The 13,644-nt window shown below is 36.9% G+C and overlaps 1 protein-coding gene across 1 annotated transcript; it reads left to right on the forward strand.

Annotated features, from left to right (window-relative positions):
- The first annotated feature begins 92 nt into the window (after positions 1-92).
- On the forward strand, positions 93-13,644 carry LOC121390176 (peroxisomal membrane protein PEX14-like). The gene is made up of 9 exons (XM_041521927.1): positions 93-125; positions 2,133-2,189; positions 2,821-2,905; positions 5,094-5,234; positions 6,593-6,684; positions 8,252-8,443; positions 10,313-10,404; positions 11,613-11,886; positions 13,134-13,644. The coding sequence occupies exons 1-9, from the start codon at positions 105-107 to the stop codon at positions 13,299-13,301; spliced, it is 1,122 nt and encodes a 373-aa protein (XP_041377861.1). The 5' UTR covers positions 93-104; the 3' UTR covers positions 13,302-13,644.

A 13,644-nucleotide genomic window follows, 5' to 3' on the forward strand; every position in this document is an offset into this window, starting at 1 on the left:
CGATGCAGTACCACCAAAGGAATATTTTGATTGGTTAAAATAATACACCAATAAGCATGTGGATTACTTGAACATTGGACCGAAGGGATTCCCCCGACATCAACATGGCAGACGAGATTGAGAAGGTATTCGATAGCAACATTGCAGTGCACGTTTGCTGCCTTTCTGTTTGTTACGTTTGAAATATATTGTTAACAGTGTAAATTAACGTGTAGTTTTTACAACTCCAGCCTGCTATTTTGCCAAATAACAGGTTAAATGCAAACACATGAACGCACCGAACCAAGTGTTTCCAGAGTTATTGTTTAACTTTAACGACACCACTAGAGCACATTGATTTATTAACCATCGGCTATTGGATGTCAAACATTTGGTAAATTTGATATTTTTCCATTGGTAGCAAAGGATCTTTTATATATGCACCATCCTACAGACAGGATAGCACATACCATGGCCTTTTGGTAAATTTGATATTTTTCCATTGGTAGCAAAGGATCTTTTATATATGCACCATCCTACAGACAGGATAGCACATACCATGGCCTTTGATTTACCAGTTGTGAACGAAAAATAGCCCAGTTACTTGAATTAGCCCACCAAGTGTGATCGATCCGAGACCGAGGACGCATCAAGCGAGCACATTACCACTGGACTATGTCCTATCCCTTTCGAGAGCTATAGTCTGTCCTATCGTCTACATGTTTTTTGTAAATATTTCAGTTTGGTTTGACGTATTACGGTAAGAAGCAGAGTAAATATGCTTTGGAAACAACAAAACAAAAAACCCCCACTATTTTTGTGTGCAAATTACAAAACAGTTGGGTTAGAAATAAATAACGTGTAGTAAAATCTATAGAATAAAAATAGGCATTTCCTGTGGGAAGGCCCATAGAAGGACATTTTGGACGGCTATCATCGCTCTCTCAACCAGAAATAACTGTATAGCAAAAACACAGAATGGGTGCCTACCACCGGGTAGGTAAAGATTCCCACTCTAATACAACAATAACCCTATGTTTGACGTCAACTACCATTACATTGATCATTTTCGAGTTAGCTGATAAAACATTTTTGACATTAATCACTAATACACACACTACACCAAGAAACCCGTCAGCACCTACATATATAACCAGAACATTATTGAAAGGGGGTGCTGTCGTGTTTCTTCCTGTTGTGTGTGTATTAGTGGTTAATTCTTCGTTTACCAGATTTCTGCACATGTGCCTGAGCTACTTTGTTTTGAACAGTGAACTTAAATTCAGGAGCAGATTCAGAATTTTGTAAGGGAGGGGGGGGGGGGTCCCAAAATTGTAAAAAAGGTACCATTAAGTTTGCCGAAGGGATCGAGATCTGTAGGGGGATCTCGGGGCATGCTTCTTTGAAATTTAAAAAAATATATCGATACTCCGAGACATGTTTTCAAGGCAATTTAGTTTTTGCTAGTTGTTCTGTTTGGAAAATGTGTGAATTTATCTATTATATAATATGGTTTAATGGGGAGCTGAAAGCAAGCAACAGCCAAAAAACAACTCTTGTAATGTTGTCAGTCACGCTGTATGGAGTGGTCAGTTAAGAAGAATGTTGACAAGTTGCATGCACTGAAAAATTAATCTAACATTTTACAATGCTAAGTGTGTCTTTTTTCAGTTCTTCCTTCCGCTCTGACATTCGCTAGCACCGGCGTGGCATGTTTTTAATTTTAAGCGGGAAAAACTGTTTCTGAATGAGTAACTGTAACAGTTGTTGGCAATTGCGATATAAAGCGAAGTGTTCCGATATGAAAAATTATATATCGTCCTAAATCTTACCCTTTTCTTTCTTTAGAGGATTATGAATTTAAAAACAAAAAGACATTTAAAAAGGGCACATCAAAGGACGTGGGGGCGAGTGGGGTACAGGAATCTGTGACCACCACCCCCCTGGATCCGCCAATGAACTTTGTTTAGTGGATGATAAATTAAAAAAACAATAAAAAGACATTTACAAATGGCACATCAAAGGATGGGGGCTGTATGTCACGGGACCCCTGAACTTCAGTTTACAATTATTTTATTTTTTCTTCCCCTACTTCTGAAGATAATGAACACCCTGGTAATATTTAAATTTGACATTTTAAAAATATATTTCAGACTCATGAAGTTACTAAGGAAGTTCTTGCACCTTCTGATGGCCCAAGAGAAAATTTGGTTTGTATGCCTACATGTAAATGTAAATGTAAAGTACATGTAGGTTAGTGTGAACTACAGTAGATACAAAATTAAGGGGTTAGACCAAAAATGAAATTGCATAATCTATTTTGGTTCACTTAACTTTGATTTTTTTGTTTCAAATATTTTGTTTTTCTTCTGAACAGTATTGTGGCATTGGGAAGTAAAAAGCATATACATACAAGCCTTGACATATAAAATTAACTAATTAGTAAAGTTCTATGGTATTTGCAACTGAAGTATAAGGTTTATTAAATATTAAGGGTATTTTTGTTTTAAGAAAGTCACTCTGGTTACCTAAGGTATATACAGCAAAAACAAAGTTGTAATTCAGAACAAATACAAAATTTTATATATTTTAACCCCCAAATTTTTTAATTGACAAAACATATTGTAAGTATTTCTTTGATATGTTATTAAAAAGCCCAAGATCTAGGGTGTATGGTGAGAAATTAATAAGATTTAGCTTTAACTGACAATATTCGGAAGGCACACATGAAAAGAGCATGTTTTGTTTATACTGTATATATGATTGTTCAATTTTAAGTTCAAGAAAAAAAAAATTAAGTGTCTGTATCATGTGATAAATGTATATATTTTACTTTTATAGATTTTAACTGCTGTCAAGTTTCTGCAGAATCCAAAAGTGATACAAAGTCCATTATATCAGAAAAGGGCCTTTTTGGAAAGAAAAGGTAAATTAATGGAAATATTTGTACATGTAACATGTGACTAACACCATAGAACAGGTCTGAATGTAGGGCAGTATAGAATATGTTCCTAATATCTTTAATAGCTAGAAATAATTAGGTATGTGATTAAAACAAGTGCTTTGTTCTTTTAATATAACACTTTAAACTTGACCTGTATGGTAGCAAGCAGCGCTTGCACTGTTGGTAGCCAAATAAGATATTGGCTAATTCAAAAACAAAAAGGCTAATAAATTTTGCAAGTGGCTAAACCATTTTCTATCTTCGGATGTGAACAAACTGTTACATAATCTAAAATTGTTAGGGTGGGGAATTTATGAGTTATTTAAAAAAAAAAAAAAAAGTTTAAAAAAAAGCAGCTTGAAACAACATAAAGATTGCCATTTTAAAGAAATACATGTATACTGAACAAAAAAAGAAACTTCCGATTTGTACATATAGTATTTGTTGTGTTAAAGAATTCATTGTGTAATGAAATTATATAGGTAGTATTAGCCTTGAGCTGTATTATCAGGATTCATGAATTTTATCGATTATTTTTGCACTGTTAATCGTCGACACCGTGAAATTCATTTTGCACGTGTGTGCATGGTTCGACATGTGTCGTGTAGTATTCGGTCAATTTGTTTTACTTGTCTTACTGACATTGTTGTCAAGTGAATGAAAACGCTTCAAAATTAAAAAAAAAAAAACCCATTTTTTTTACATTGTAGCAATTTTAGTATGCCAAGAATACCCAATAATTTACGCGAACGGGCGATTGGCATGCTTGATGCTGGCATGTCGACAGAAGACGTTGCAAGGCATGTTGGGAGTTCTAGTCGAGAGATACGAAATCTTCGCGTAAGATTTCGAACAACAGGAAGCACCAACGACTTGCCACGATGTGGACGTCCACGTGTTACAACGCGTGGTCAAGACCGCTATATCATGAACACGCATTTGCACAATCGATTCCAAAGAGCCACTGCTACTGCTGCTAACACACCTGGGCTTCATAATAACCGAATCAGTGGGCAAACTGTTCGTAATCGTCTGCGGGAGAACGGTTTACATGCACGACGTCCTTACGTCGGATGCGTTTTAACGCAACGTCGTCATCTAAATCGTCTTAATTGGGCACGTGTACACACTCGTTGGATACGGCGACACTGGAATACCGTTCTTTTTTCGGATGAATCAAGATTTTCTTTACAGCGTGGTGATGGCAGGGTGCGCGTCTACTGTAGGAGAAATGAACGCTATGCTGACTGTTGTGTTCTTGAACGATATCATTTCGGGGGTGGGGGGGGTTGTGTCATGGTCTGGGCAGCCATTGCCCATGGTTATCGTTCACCACTAGTCATCATTGATGGCAATTTAAATGCGCAATGTTACCGCGATGACATTCTCGCTCATCACGTCATTCCTCTGTTCCATAACAACGCCAACATCTCGATTTTTCAGCATGATAATGCCACCTCTCATACAGCTAGAGACACTGTAAATTTTCTTAGGACAAATAACATTGATTTCATTGATGACTGGCCTGGTAAAAGTCCTGATCTCAACCCCATCGAGCATGTCTGGGATAGTCTGGACAGACGATTGAAGTGTCGTCCCAACCCACCCGCTAACGTCAACGAACTTCGTCAAGCACTCATTCAGGAATGGAACAATATTCCACAGGCAGAAATCAACACTTTAGTCAATTCTATGCGCCTGTGATGCACTACAGTGGTCAATTCAAGAGGTGGTCATACCCGTTATTAAGTGGGTTTTTTTTTTTTAACCCCTACCACACTTGGTCAAAATTTCTCCCAGTTTCTGTTAACCTATGGCCATGATTTTTGCACCAAACGATGCATCATGGAACACTCTTTAAATGCATATATAACAATTATTCCCCCGGTTTGTTTTCATCAAGTTATGTTAAAGCGAAGTTAGCGGAAGTTTCTTATTTTGTTCAGTATATAATGAGCTCTATTTAAAAAAAAGGCAGTATTGGCTCTCAAATTTGTATTTGGAAAAAAAGAAGAAATAGAAGAAAATAAATGCTCACCCCCATATTTCTGTATGGTTTTTTTTTAATTTAATGTCATGGGCCTTAAAAGTGGGGATGGGTGGTTGCAGGAGGCACGTTTGTTATCTCTATATGTACTGTCCTAGTTTTCCAGGCTGCTGTTTTTTGTAGGACTGACTAAAGAGGAGGTTGACATAGCAATGCAGAGAGCTGGTGTAGTGGAGGATGCGTCGACTACACAGCAGGTGAATCCGGCACCTTATGCACAGCACCAGAACCACCTTGCACTGGTTCAGCAACTCCATCATCCAGGTTGGTTCTCTGCTTTATTATGGGGTGAGACAGGACTCACCCTGGAACAAAGTTTGGTTCAGCCAATTTTGAGATATGTTGCATTTTTCCTTCAAAATTTAAGGAATATTTTATTAGCCAAAGACTAAATGTGGTAGCCATTTTGTATAAAAATTATCAGTTGGCTAATTCGGCCATGTTTAGGGTGAGTCCTGGTGAGATCCAGCTTAGTAGACTGCTTGGCCTGAGGTGCTCATGTCTTAGGATTGAAACCCCTTAGAAGAAAAACCTTCAGGTCCCAGCCAGCGCTCTGTCCTGACTGGAAAAGTGCAGATAAAAGATTTCTTGCTGCTATTGTAACAAATGTAGTGGGTTTTGTCTAATAGTCGGGGCGGAACGCAGCCCAGTGGTAAAGTGCCAGCCTGAAGTGCAGTTGGTCTAGGATCAATTCCCATCGGTTGGCATATTGAGCTATTTTTCGTTCCAGCCGGTGCACCATGACTGGAATATCAAAGACTGTGGTATGTGCTACCCTGTCTGTGGGATGATGCATAGAAAAGATCCCTTGCTACTAATGGAAAAATATAGCAGCTTTTCTTTCTAAGACTGTGTCTTAATTACCAAATGTTTGACATCCAATAGCCGATCATTAATAAATCAATGTGCTCTAGTGGTGTTGTTAAACAAAACAGACTAACATTTTTGTCTAATAGTCAGTCAGCTTACAGCACAATACAAATTTCATTTCAAGAGATCATCCACTGAACCCAAAATATACTGAGATTTCCTTTTCTTTACGACTTTGTCACTCCTAGCTGAGTGCACAAATAAATGTGGTCTCAACTATGGCATATGGCAGCTGTAGGTTGGATTTAGCTCAGTCAGTTGAGTCCTCACCTGAGGTGTTTGCATCGCAGAATCGAACCACCTTATTGAGGGAACTGCATTAATGGTGAAGTCTTCAACACAGTTTGATGCAGGAAGGAAGGAAAGGTTTTATTTAACGATGCACTCAACACATTTTGTTTATGGCTATATGGTTAAAGATCACACAGATATTGAGAGAGGAAACCCATTATCGCAACTTCATAGGCTATTCTTTTCGATTAGCAACAAGGGATCTTTTATATGGACCATCCCACAGACAGGATAACACATACCGCGGCCTTTGATATACCAGTCGTGTTGCACTGGCTGGAACGAGAAATAGCCTAATGGGCCCACCAACGCGGATCGATCCCAGACGGACCATGTATCAAGCGAACGCTTTACCACTGGGCTGCATTTAGTGTTGCAGTATGCTCATTCTGTAAGGAGTTTCATGTTATTTTGTGTGATAATTATTTTAGTTTATATTATACATCTACATGTAATTACAGTTCCAGTCACACTGTGGTCAAGGACAAGAGATTTCACCACAACAGCAGTTATCATTGCCAGTGTGTCGTATGCAGTGTATAGAATGTATCAGGCAAGTAGCATAAATCTTCTATTTTGCACACCAAAAAAAGGTGTCAAAATGTGCCATTTTCATCCGTCAAAAACACAAAAACAAAAACTTTAGTCCTTCCCACAGGGAACGCCTTTTTTCATACTTTAGAATTTACTACACGTTATTTATTTCTGAACTGATTGTTTTGTAAATTGCACACAAAAATAGTGTTGTGTTTTTTCTTTTTACAAAACGCTTTTACTTTTCTTCTTAAATTAAACCAAACTGAAATTATTTCCAAAAGATTTTTTGTAGGAGGATAAGATGGACTGTACAATGTAATAATAAAATGCACCCACCCCCACCCACCCCGCCATTTTTTAAAGTGACTGTCCTGAGTTTATACTGCCATTACATTACGATTCCAGCTAATGGAGCTTGCTTATTTAGAACACCAGTGGCTGTATATTCAGTGTTTAATGTCATCCTAGTACTCCAACTGGATTTAACCTCACTTTAATATCAGGAAATAAAATTAATTTTGGGATATAAACATTGGGTTGACCAGAAACTCTTTATATATAAAAATACCAATATTGTAAGAAGAAAATGTACAATTATCATGTATTTAATAATATGTAATTTTGATCGTTAAAAGACTATGAGTCGGTAACATCTTAAAGGGACATGCCCTAGTTGTTAACCATTACGCCATTGTTTTTTCACTATTAAACCCATTTTTCACAAATAAAATTACACTTACTTACATTTTTTAGAATATACATTTCCATTCTCCTGAAGTGTTTTTTGGTAATCCTGGTAATCCTGATGTTTGTAATACCACGAAATGCATTTTTTATATTTCTTAAAAACGCGCGCGCCACTGAGAAAAAACCGTTGAGCAGATGAGGTCCAATCTATTTTTAGAGGGGATCTTCCCATTTCAACGTCACAGATGTTGGTATACCACGTGACCGTTATCACTTTGGTTCAGTTTGTTTTCTCGTGCACGGTTCACACAATTTGTTGTCGTTTGCTTGTCGTTCATTTGTGAGGTTTTTCTTCACAGTTCGTGCACATTTTCATTAACAATAAAGTTCAGACAAGTAAGTATCTCAATACAAAACGTTACAAACCCTTAAAACCAATAGGTCTTATGATATCTGGAGAGGACAGAACAGTTGGAACATGCCCAGGAGCAGTGAAAGAATTGCACCCCCAAGTCTGTCGGCACTCTGGGAAATTTGTCGTGACATAGGCATTTCTGTGCTTCGAGCAACATCTACCGGTGACATCAGAATACTAACTTTCAAAATTATTTCAAGTAATTGAGTCACGGGGATTCCCATGGTATTTATCAGTATAAAACCTTCTTTTTTACTCCATTTTATAAAAACGTGATCTAAGTGTGTTACAGGTTTGTAGATTAACCAGAATTGTAATTAATTTTCGCGGGCTGAAACTAGGGTGTGCGACTTTAACAGTAGCCACAAATTCAAGACAGCTTTTGTTTTGTATTTATCTTGTCAGCTTTATATAAAACCCTGACTTACTATAATTTCTATTTTTCAGTTCTATATAAAATCCTGACATTTCTTTTTTTCAGCTTTATATAAAACCCTGGCTCATTGGTAAGTCAGAAGATGAAGAATCACGTACGAGACGGCTGGAAGAGTATATCACTGAACAGATGAAGACGACTGCACAAGTGCAACAGATACTGAAGACTATTCAGGAATCCATGACTGCTCAACAAACATCGATAGCCAACTTACAACAACATGTCATTAACAGAAAGGTGCTTTTACCATTGTTGAGAATCAGATACAGTTTTGTGATTCGTTCTAAGATGTTTCTGACTAACAGAGCTTTTTGACAACCAAAGCGACATTAAATATATTTTCTTTTTTCAGAGTACATGTATCTATGTTTGCATCTAGAATCTGTGGGAAAGTGCATGTAAAAGATACTTTGCTGCATTAGCAAAAATGTAGTGTGTTTCCTTTGATGACTACAAGTCAGAATAACCAAATGTTTGACATCCAATAGCCAATGATTAATTGATGTGCTTTAGTGGTGTCGTTAAACAAAACAAACTTTTGTTTCTAGAATTAAAAAAAAAAATCTACTAGCCCTACATTTCTGCTGGGGATTGAGGATATTTTTAAGTTTCTTTTTTCAATTAAAAACAAATGTTTTACTCACCGTCGGGCATGATGGAATAAACGTTTTACTAGCCCTACTAAGCAAACCACTCACCACGGGCGTCGGGCTACCATATTCTAGAAACCCTGCTTATATACAATGTGTTTTTGGTCATCCTAATTTTTATAGTTGCCCATACTTGATTTTACCTCCCATTAATTTCCCATGTATGAAGAAAAGCTTTGAGCTGCTAGAAAACAGTAAAATGACAGAAACACATTGCCGGTACAGACACTTATATTTTTGAAAAAAAGGGATTTAATATGTAACTGTTTATATCTATCAAAGGAACAAATACAAAATGTATCCTGTCATAGAATTACAAAATCATGAATAGATACATGTATATAAGACACAAAGTTCCAAAGTGGGTCAACCAAACAAATGCCACAAATGTACTCCCTAACAATATTTTCGTCACCACCAGATACTGTTTTGGTTTCATTGACATGGCTTGCTAGCTTTTTCATGTTATTTGTTTTGGTGAAAAAATGAAAATATCTGTATCTCAAATAAACATAATAGTTCAACAATTTAAAAGAATTTTAACTGGGTGAGGATCTAAATTGTGGGAAGCGAAGTTTATAGAACTGTTGGATCGAATCATACTCCCCCAAAAAATCATTTGCTTGATCATATGGGTGAGTTAATATAGCATTGTTCAAATGAGTATTTGACTAACGGAGTACAAGTTTCATGAACCAGTACAGCAGAGTACATTACAGAGTTATTACCCTTCTAATGGTGTGATCCTTGTGGACATGAAGAAATAAATACTGTATTTCCTCTAATAAGGAAAGGAAAGGAAATGTTTTATTTAACGACGCACTCAACACATTTTATTTACGGTTATATGGCGTAGGACATATGGTTAAGGACCACACAGATATTGAGAGGAAACCTGCTGTCGCCACTTCATTGGCTACTCTTTTCGATTAGCAGCAATGGATCTTTTATATGCACCATCCCACAGACAGGAGAGCACATACCCTAGCCTTTGATATACCAGTCGTAGTGCACTGGCTGGAACGAAAAATAGCCCAATGGGCCCACTGATGGGGATCGATCCCAGACTGACCGCGCATCAAGTGAACATTTTACAACTGGGCTACGTCCCGCCCCCTTCAGTGCTTATTGGAGACCCAGCCTTTATTTTTTTTTAGACAGGAAGTGACAAAAAGGGACCCGTTATTTGTAATATTTTTTTTTTTTTTTTTTTTTTAATTATGTCAAGGATTAATCAGTTTTTGGCCATCTTACCTGGCATTTATTGACAGCCCGATGCTCATTAGAGGCCCAGCGTTTATTTTGTTGCAAAGTGTTACAGACCAGGTGCTTATTGGAGGCGAGCGATTATTAGAGGAAATACGGTATTATTATTTTGCTGTGAAAAGAATCCTCTTAGTATGGAAAAGTGTGAGTTAGATTATGACATTTTAGTATGATATGCTTTCTTTTTCAGAATTTAGAGAAATTTGAACAAAGTACAGAGTCGCACCTAATAGCTGAAATCAAATCAGAAGTCACTTCTTTGAAAGGTCTTTTGCTCAGCAGGTTTGAGATAAAACATGTATTTTATTTTAGAAAACATTCCATTACTGAAGTTGTAATTTTTTAATCTATAATTTAAACTTACATTATTGTTTGTAAACTTGAACGTTTTTACATTTGATTAGAAATCTGCAGTTTTGACACTATCAGCACATACATGTAGGCTGTTCCTACAAATATGCAAGAAGCGATCATGTGTTTGATACATAGTGGGTCACTGGTTGGTATGGGAACAAAAAATCCCAATGGATCTGCTGAAGGGGTTTGATCCTGTTACTTGGGCGCCTTAGGCCAGCAATCCCAATCTCATTTTATAATAAATACATAACAGTAATCCCATGGATATTGAAACAGTGCATACAATAATTCCAAACGAGAGATGAAAATCAGGCTCTATGAATTGACTGTCTACACCTGAAATCATGGATATAAAATCTATTTTCATTACATTTATACAGATTAAGTTAAAGTTGCTGCATAAACTTACGAGTGGTATGCATAGTTGGTCACATGCACACTTTCGATGTTTTGATTGACAGCGGATAGTTGTAAAGTTTATGCAGCAACTGGTTTGTACCACACCCCTAAAAGATGATGGATGCATGATGCTATAAGGAAGTTTGATTCAGTGAGAGATGGGATTAAAAAAGTCTGCGGTTATACAGATTTATTGCATTCTTCTGTTAATGGGAAAGCAACCTAAATGTGGTAGTAGTTACAGCACCAAATAGCCATAGGCATACAGGCTTCCATTTTTGTAAGTGGGGGGGGGGGGGGGGGGGAGAGGGTGCAGGCTGATTTTTACCCGAATTATATGAAAATGCCTGAATCTGGTAACAACATTTGTTCATATTAGCATTAATGTCAACAGCTACTTGGGGTTAGAAATGAATCGCTACACATTTTTACATAGATTACGACTAGTATTGTGAGTAGAGTGATGGAAATTTATGGTTACAAGGTTTCAAACCAGCTCATTTTGCACGAATATCTCTATCGATTTTGACCAAATTTGAGTATTTTTTCCAGCACTGAGGAGGGAGGGAGAGAGAGAGGGAGGGAGGGAGGGAGAGAGAGAGGGATGGAGGGAGGGAGGGAGGGAGGTGTGTCCCGTCCCCAACCCCCACTCAAGCCTCATATGCTTATGTAAATAGCCATAATTTAAAATGTGTATGGTAAACATTCACATTACTTTGTTTTCCTGTTTTCAGACGTCAGTTCCCACCCACCCCTCAGACCGGACCTGTGATACCGACGTGGCAGCTCGATAGTTCACCCTCCGCGTCTGTTAGTGGGAGTAGTAGTCTCACCTATGAGATGGTCAAAGCAAATTCTTTTGTAGATGTTTCAGAGATGACGGCATTGGTCAGTTCACCTGGTGCTGATCCATCACAAGTCAACTTAAATTTGTCTGACAGTTCGCAGGATGTCGTGCCAGCACATGATAATTCCAGTGAAACAATCGGAGAAACTGTTGAAGCTATGGTAAGTTGTCCTACATCCTGGATCAGCTTAACATTATTGATAACAGGGTTCTTACACATCCTGGAAATCCTGGAATGTCCTTGAATTTTGTGATTTTAAAATCCAGGCCTGCAATGTCCTGGGAAAAGCATTAAATTTTATTGTGTCCTGGAAATTAAGGCAAAAAATTCAGTGGTTTATTTTGTTCGCATCTTTACTTTTGTTGTCCTCATAACCTGTCTAAATTCAGACAACAGTTTGTTATAAAAACATTCATTGATTGAACATTTTTTTAAATGTTCTGGAAAAATCTGCAAATTTTATGTTTTTTTCACGTGCAAGAACCCTGGATAAGTGTAAGCTGCAACACAGTCAGCCCTATGACCATCATTTAATGCACGATGTGCGATATAGTGCAGTGATGTGTGACAAGTTGTATAATTGATGCTCTCAATACTTTTTTCTTCCCCTGACAACTATAGGCACTTGATGACAAAATCATTTAATTTCCTCCAATATTTGGCTACTGCATATTTAACCACTTCAGATGGTTTTTCCCACGGACACAATGTATTGTTGTTTTCATAATGTACCTCCAAATCCAAAACAATTGATATCAAAGTCCCTTCCACCTCGAGATAAATAGGTTTTGACTGTATGCTTCAGCCATAATTGAATAAATCTTATGTATTCATGTTGTACATTTCTTGTTATTTTAGTGTTTAATAACCATTTTTTGTAGAATCGTTTTAATATGGATTCAAAATAGTGGTGTGACAATACATTGAACTGCATGTATCGATATGTTGTGATAGTCAGTGCCTTGATAGCAATGAATTGATAGTTAATTCAATTATCGATAACTATCGCAATTGTTTGCTCAGCTATCAATAATTTTGATAGTATGCATAGTGAAATATGGTCTACGACCAACGCATGATTTCACTGTCTAGTGACATTATAACAAATGACCAAGTACAAACACAGACATACACGCAGACAAACACACAGACAAACACACACATACATACATACATACCTGCATACATACATACATATTGGTAAATAGTTTTGCGAAATATCTAATCATATTGCTGTTATCAAGCGGTTTAAGAATTCACAATACTATTGCAATAGTACTATCACTATTGCAATACTATCACAGTTATAGTATTATAGTAAAACTGCCTGCAATAGTCACCCCTAGTTCAAGAGTGAGTAATGATCAACCCCTTAAACATAAATTATGACAATATTATACTTTCCAGACCAAAGTTGAGCAAGTTGCAGCAACAGAAAACACCAGTGAGCTGTCTAACACAAGTATGGAGAAGGAAGATTCTAGATTGAAACCAGTTGCAGGAAAAACTGATTCTGATATAGACACTTTTAAAGTGAACGGTATTCAGGAAAATGATACTGAAACATCTTCATGAATGATAAATTTCAGATTTATGAGTTTGTTACAAATTACCAGGTGTTTTTAATACAGTTTTCAAAGACTATCTAGAGTTGAGATTCGTCAATCCCCCAAAGTGTCTCAATCTGATAAGAAAGTTGTTTAGTAACGGTGAATTGTATATTCTGAATGTTAAATTGGTCATAAGTCAGGGATATAGCTCTGGCATTTGCCAATTACAAAATTTAAAAACCGTTGGCAAATTTTATTTTAATTTGGTGAAATAACAAAATAACTGGGTTTATTCAGTTTTTTAAGTTTAAAAGATAATTTAGTGATATTGTCATCTCCCTCAGATCTAGCCTTGTCAGTACAAAAAT

This window comes from Gigantopelta aegis, chromosome 15 (assembly GCF_016097555.1).
Source record: "Gigantopelta aegis isolate Gae_Host chromosome 15, Gae_host_genome, whole genome shotgun sequence".
NCBI lineage: Eukaryota > Metazoa > Mollusca > Gastropoda > Neomphalida > Peltospiridae > Gigantopelta > Gigantopelta aegis.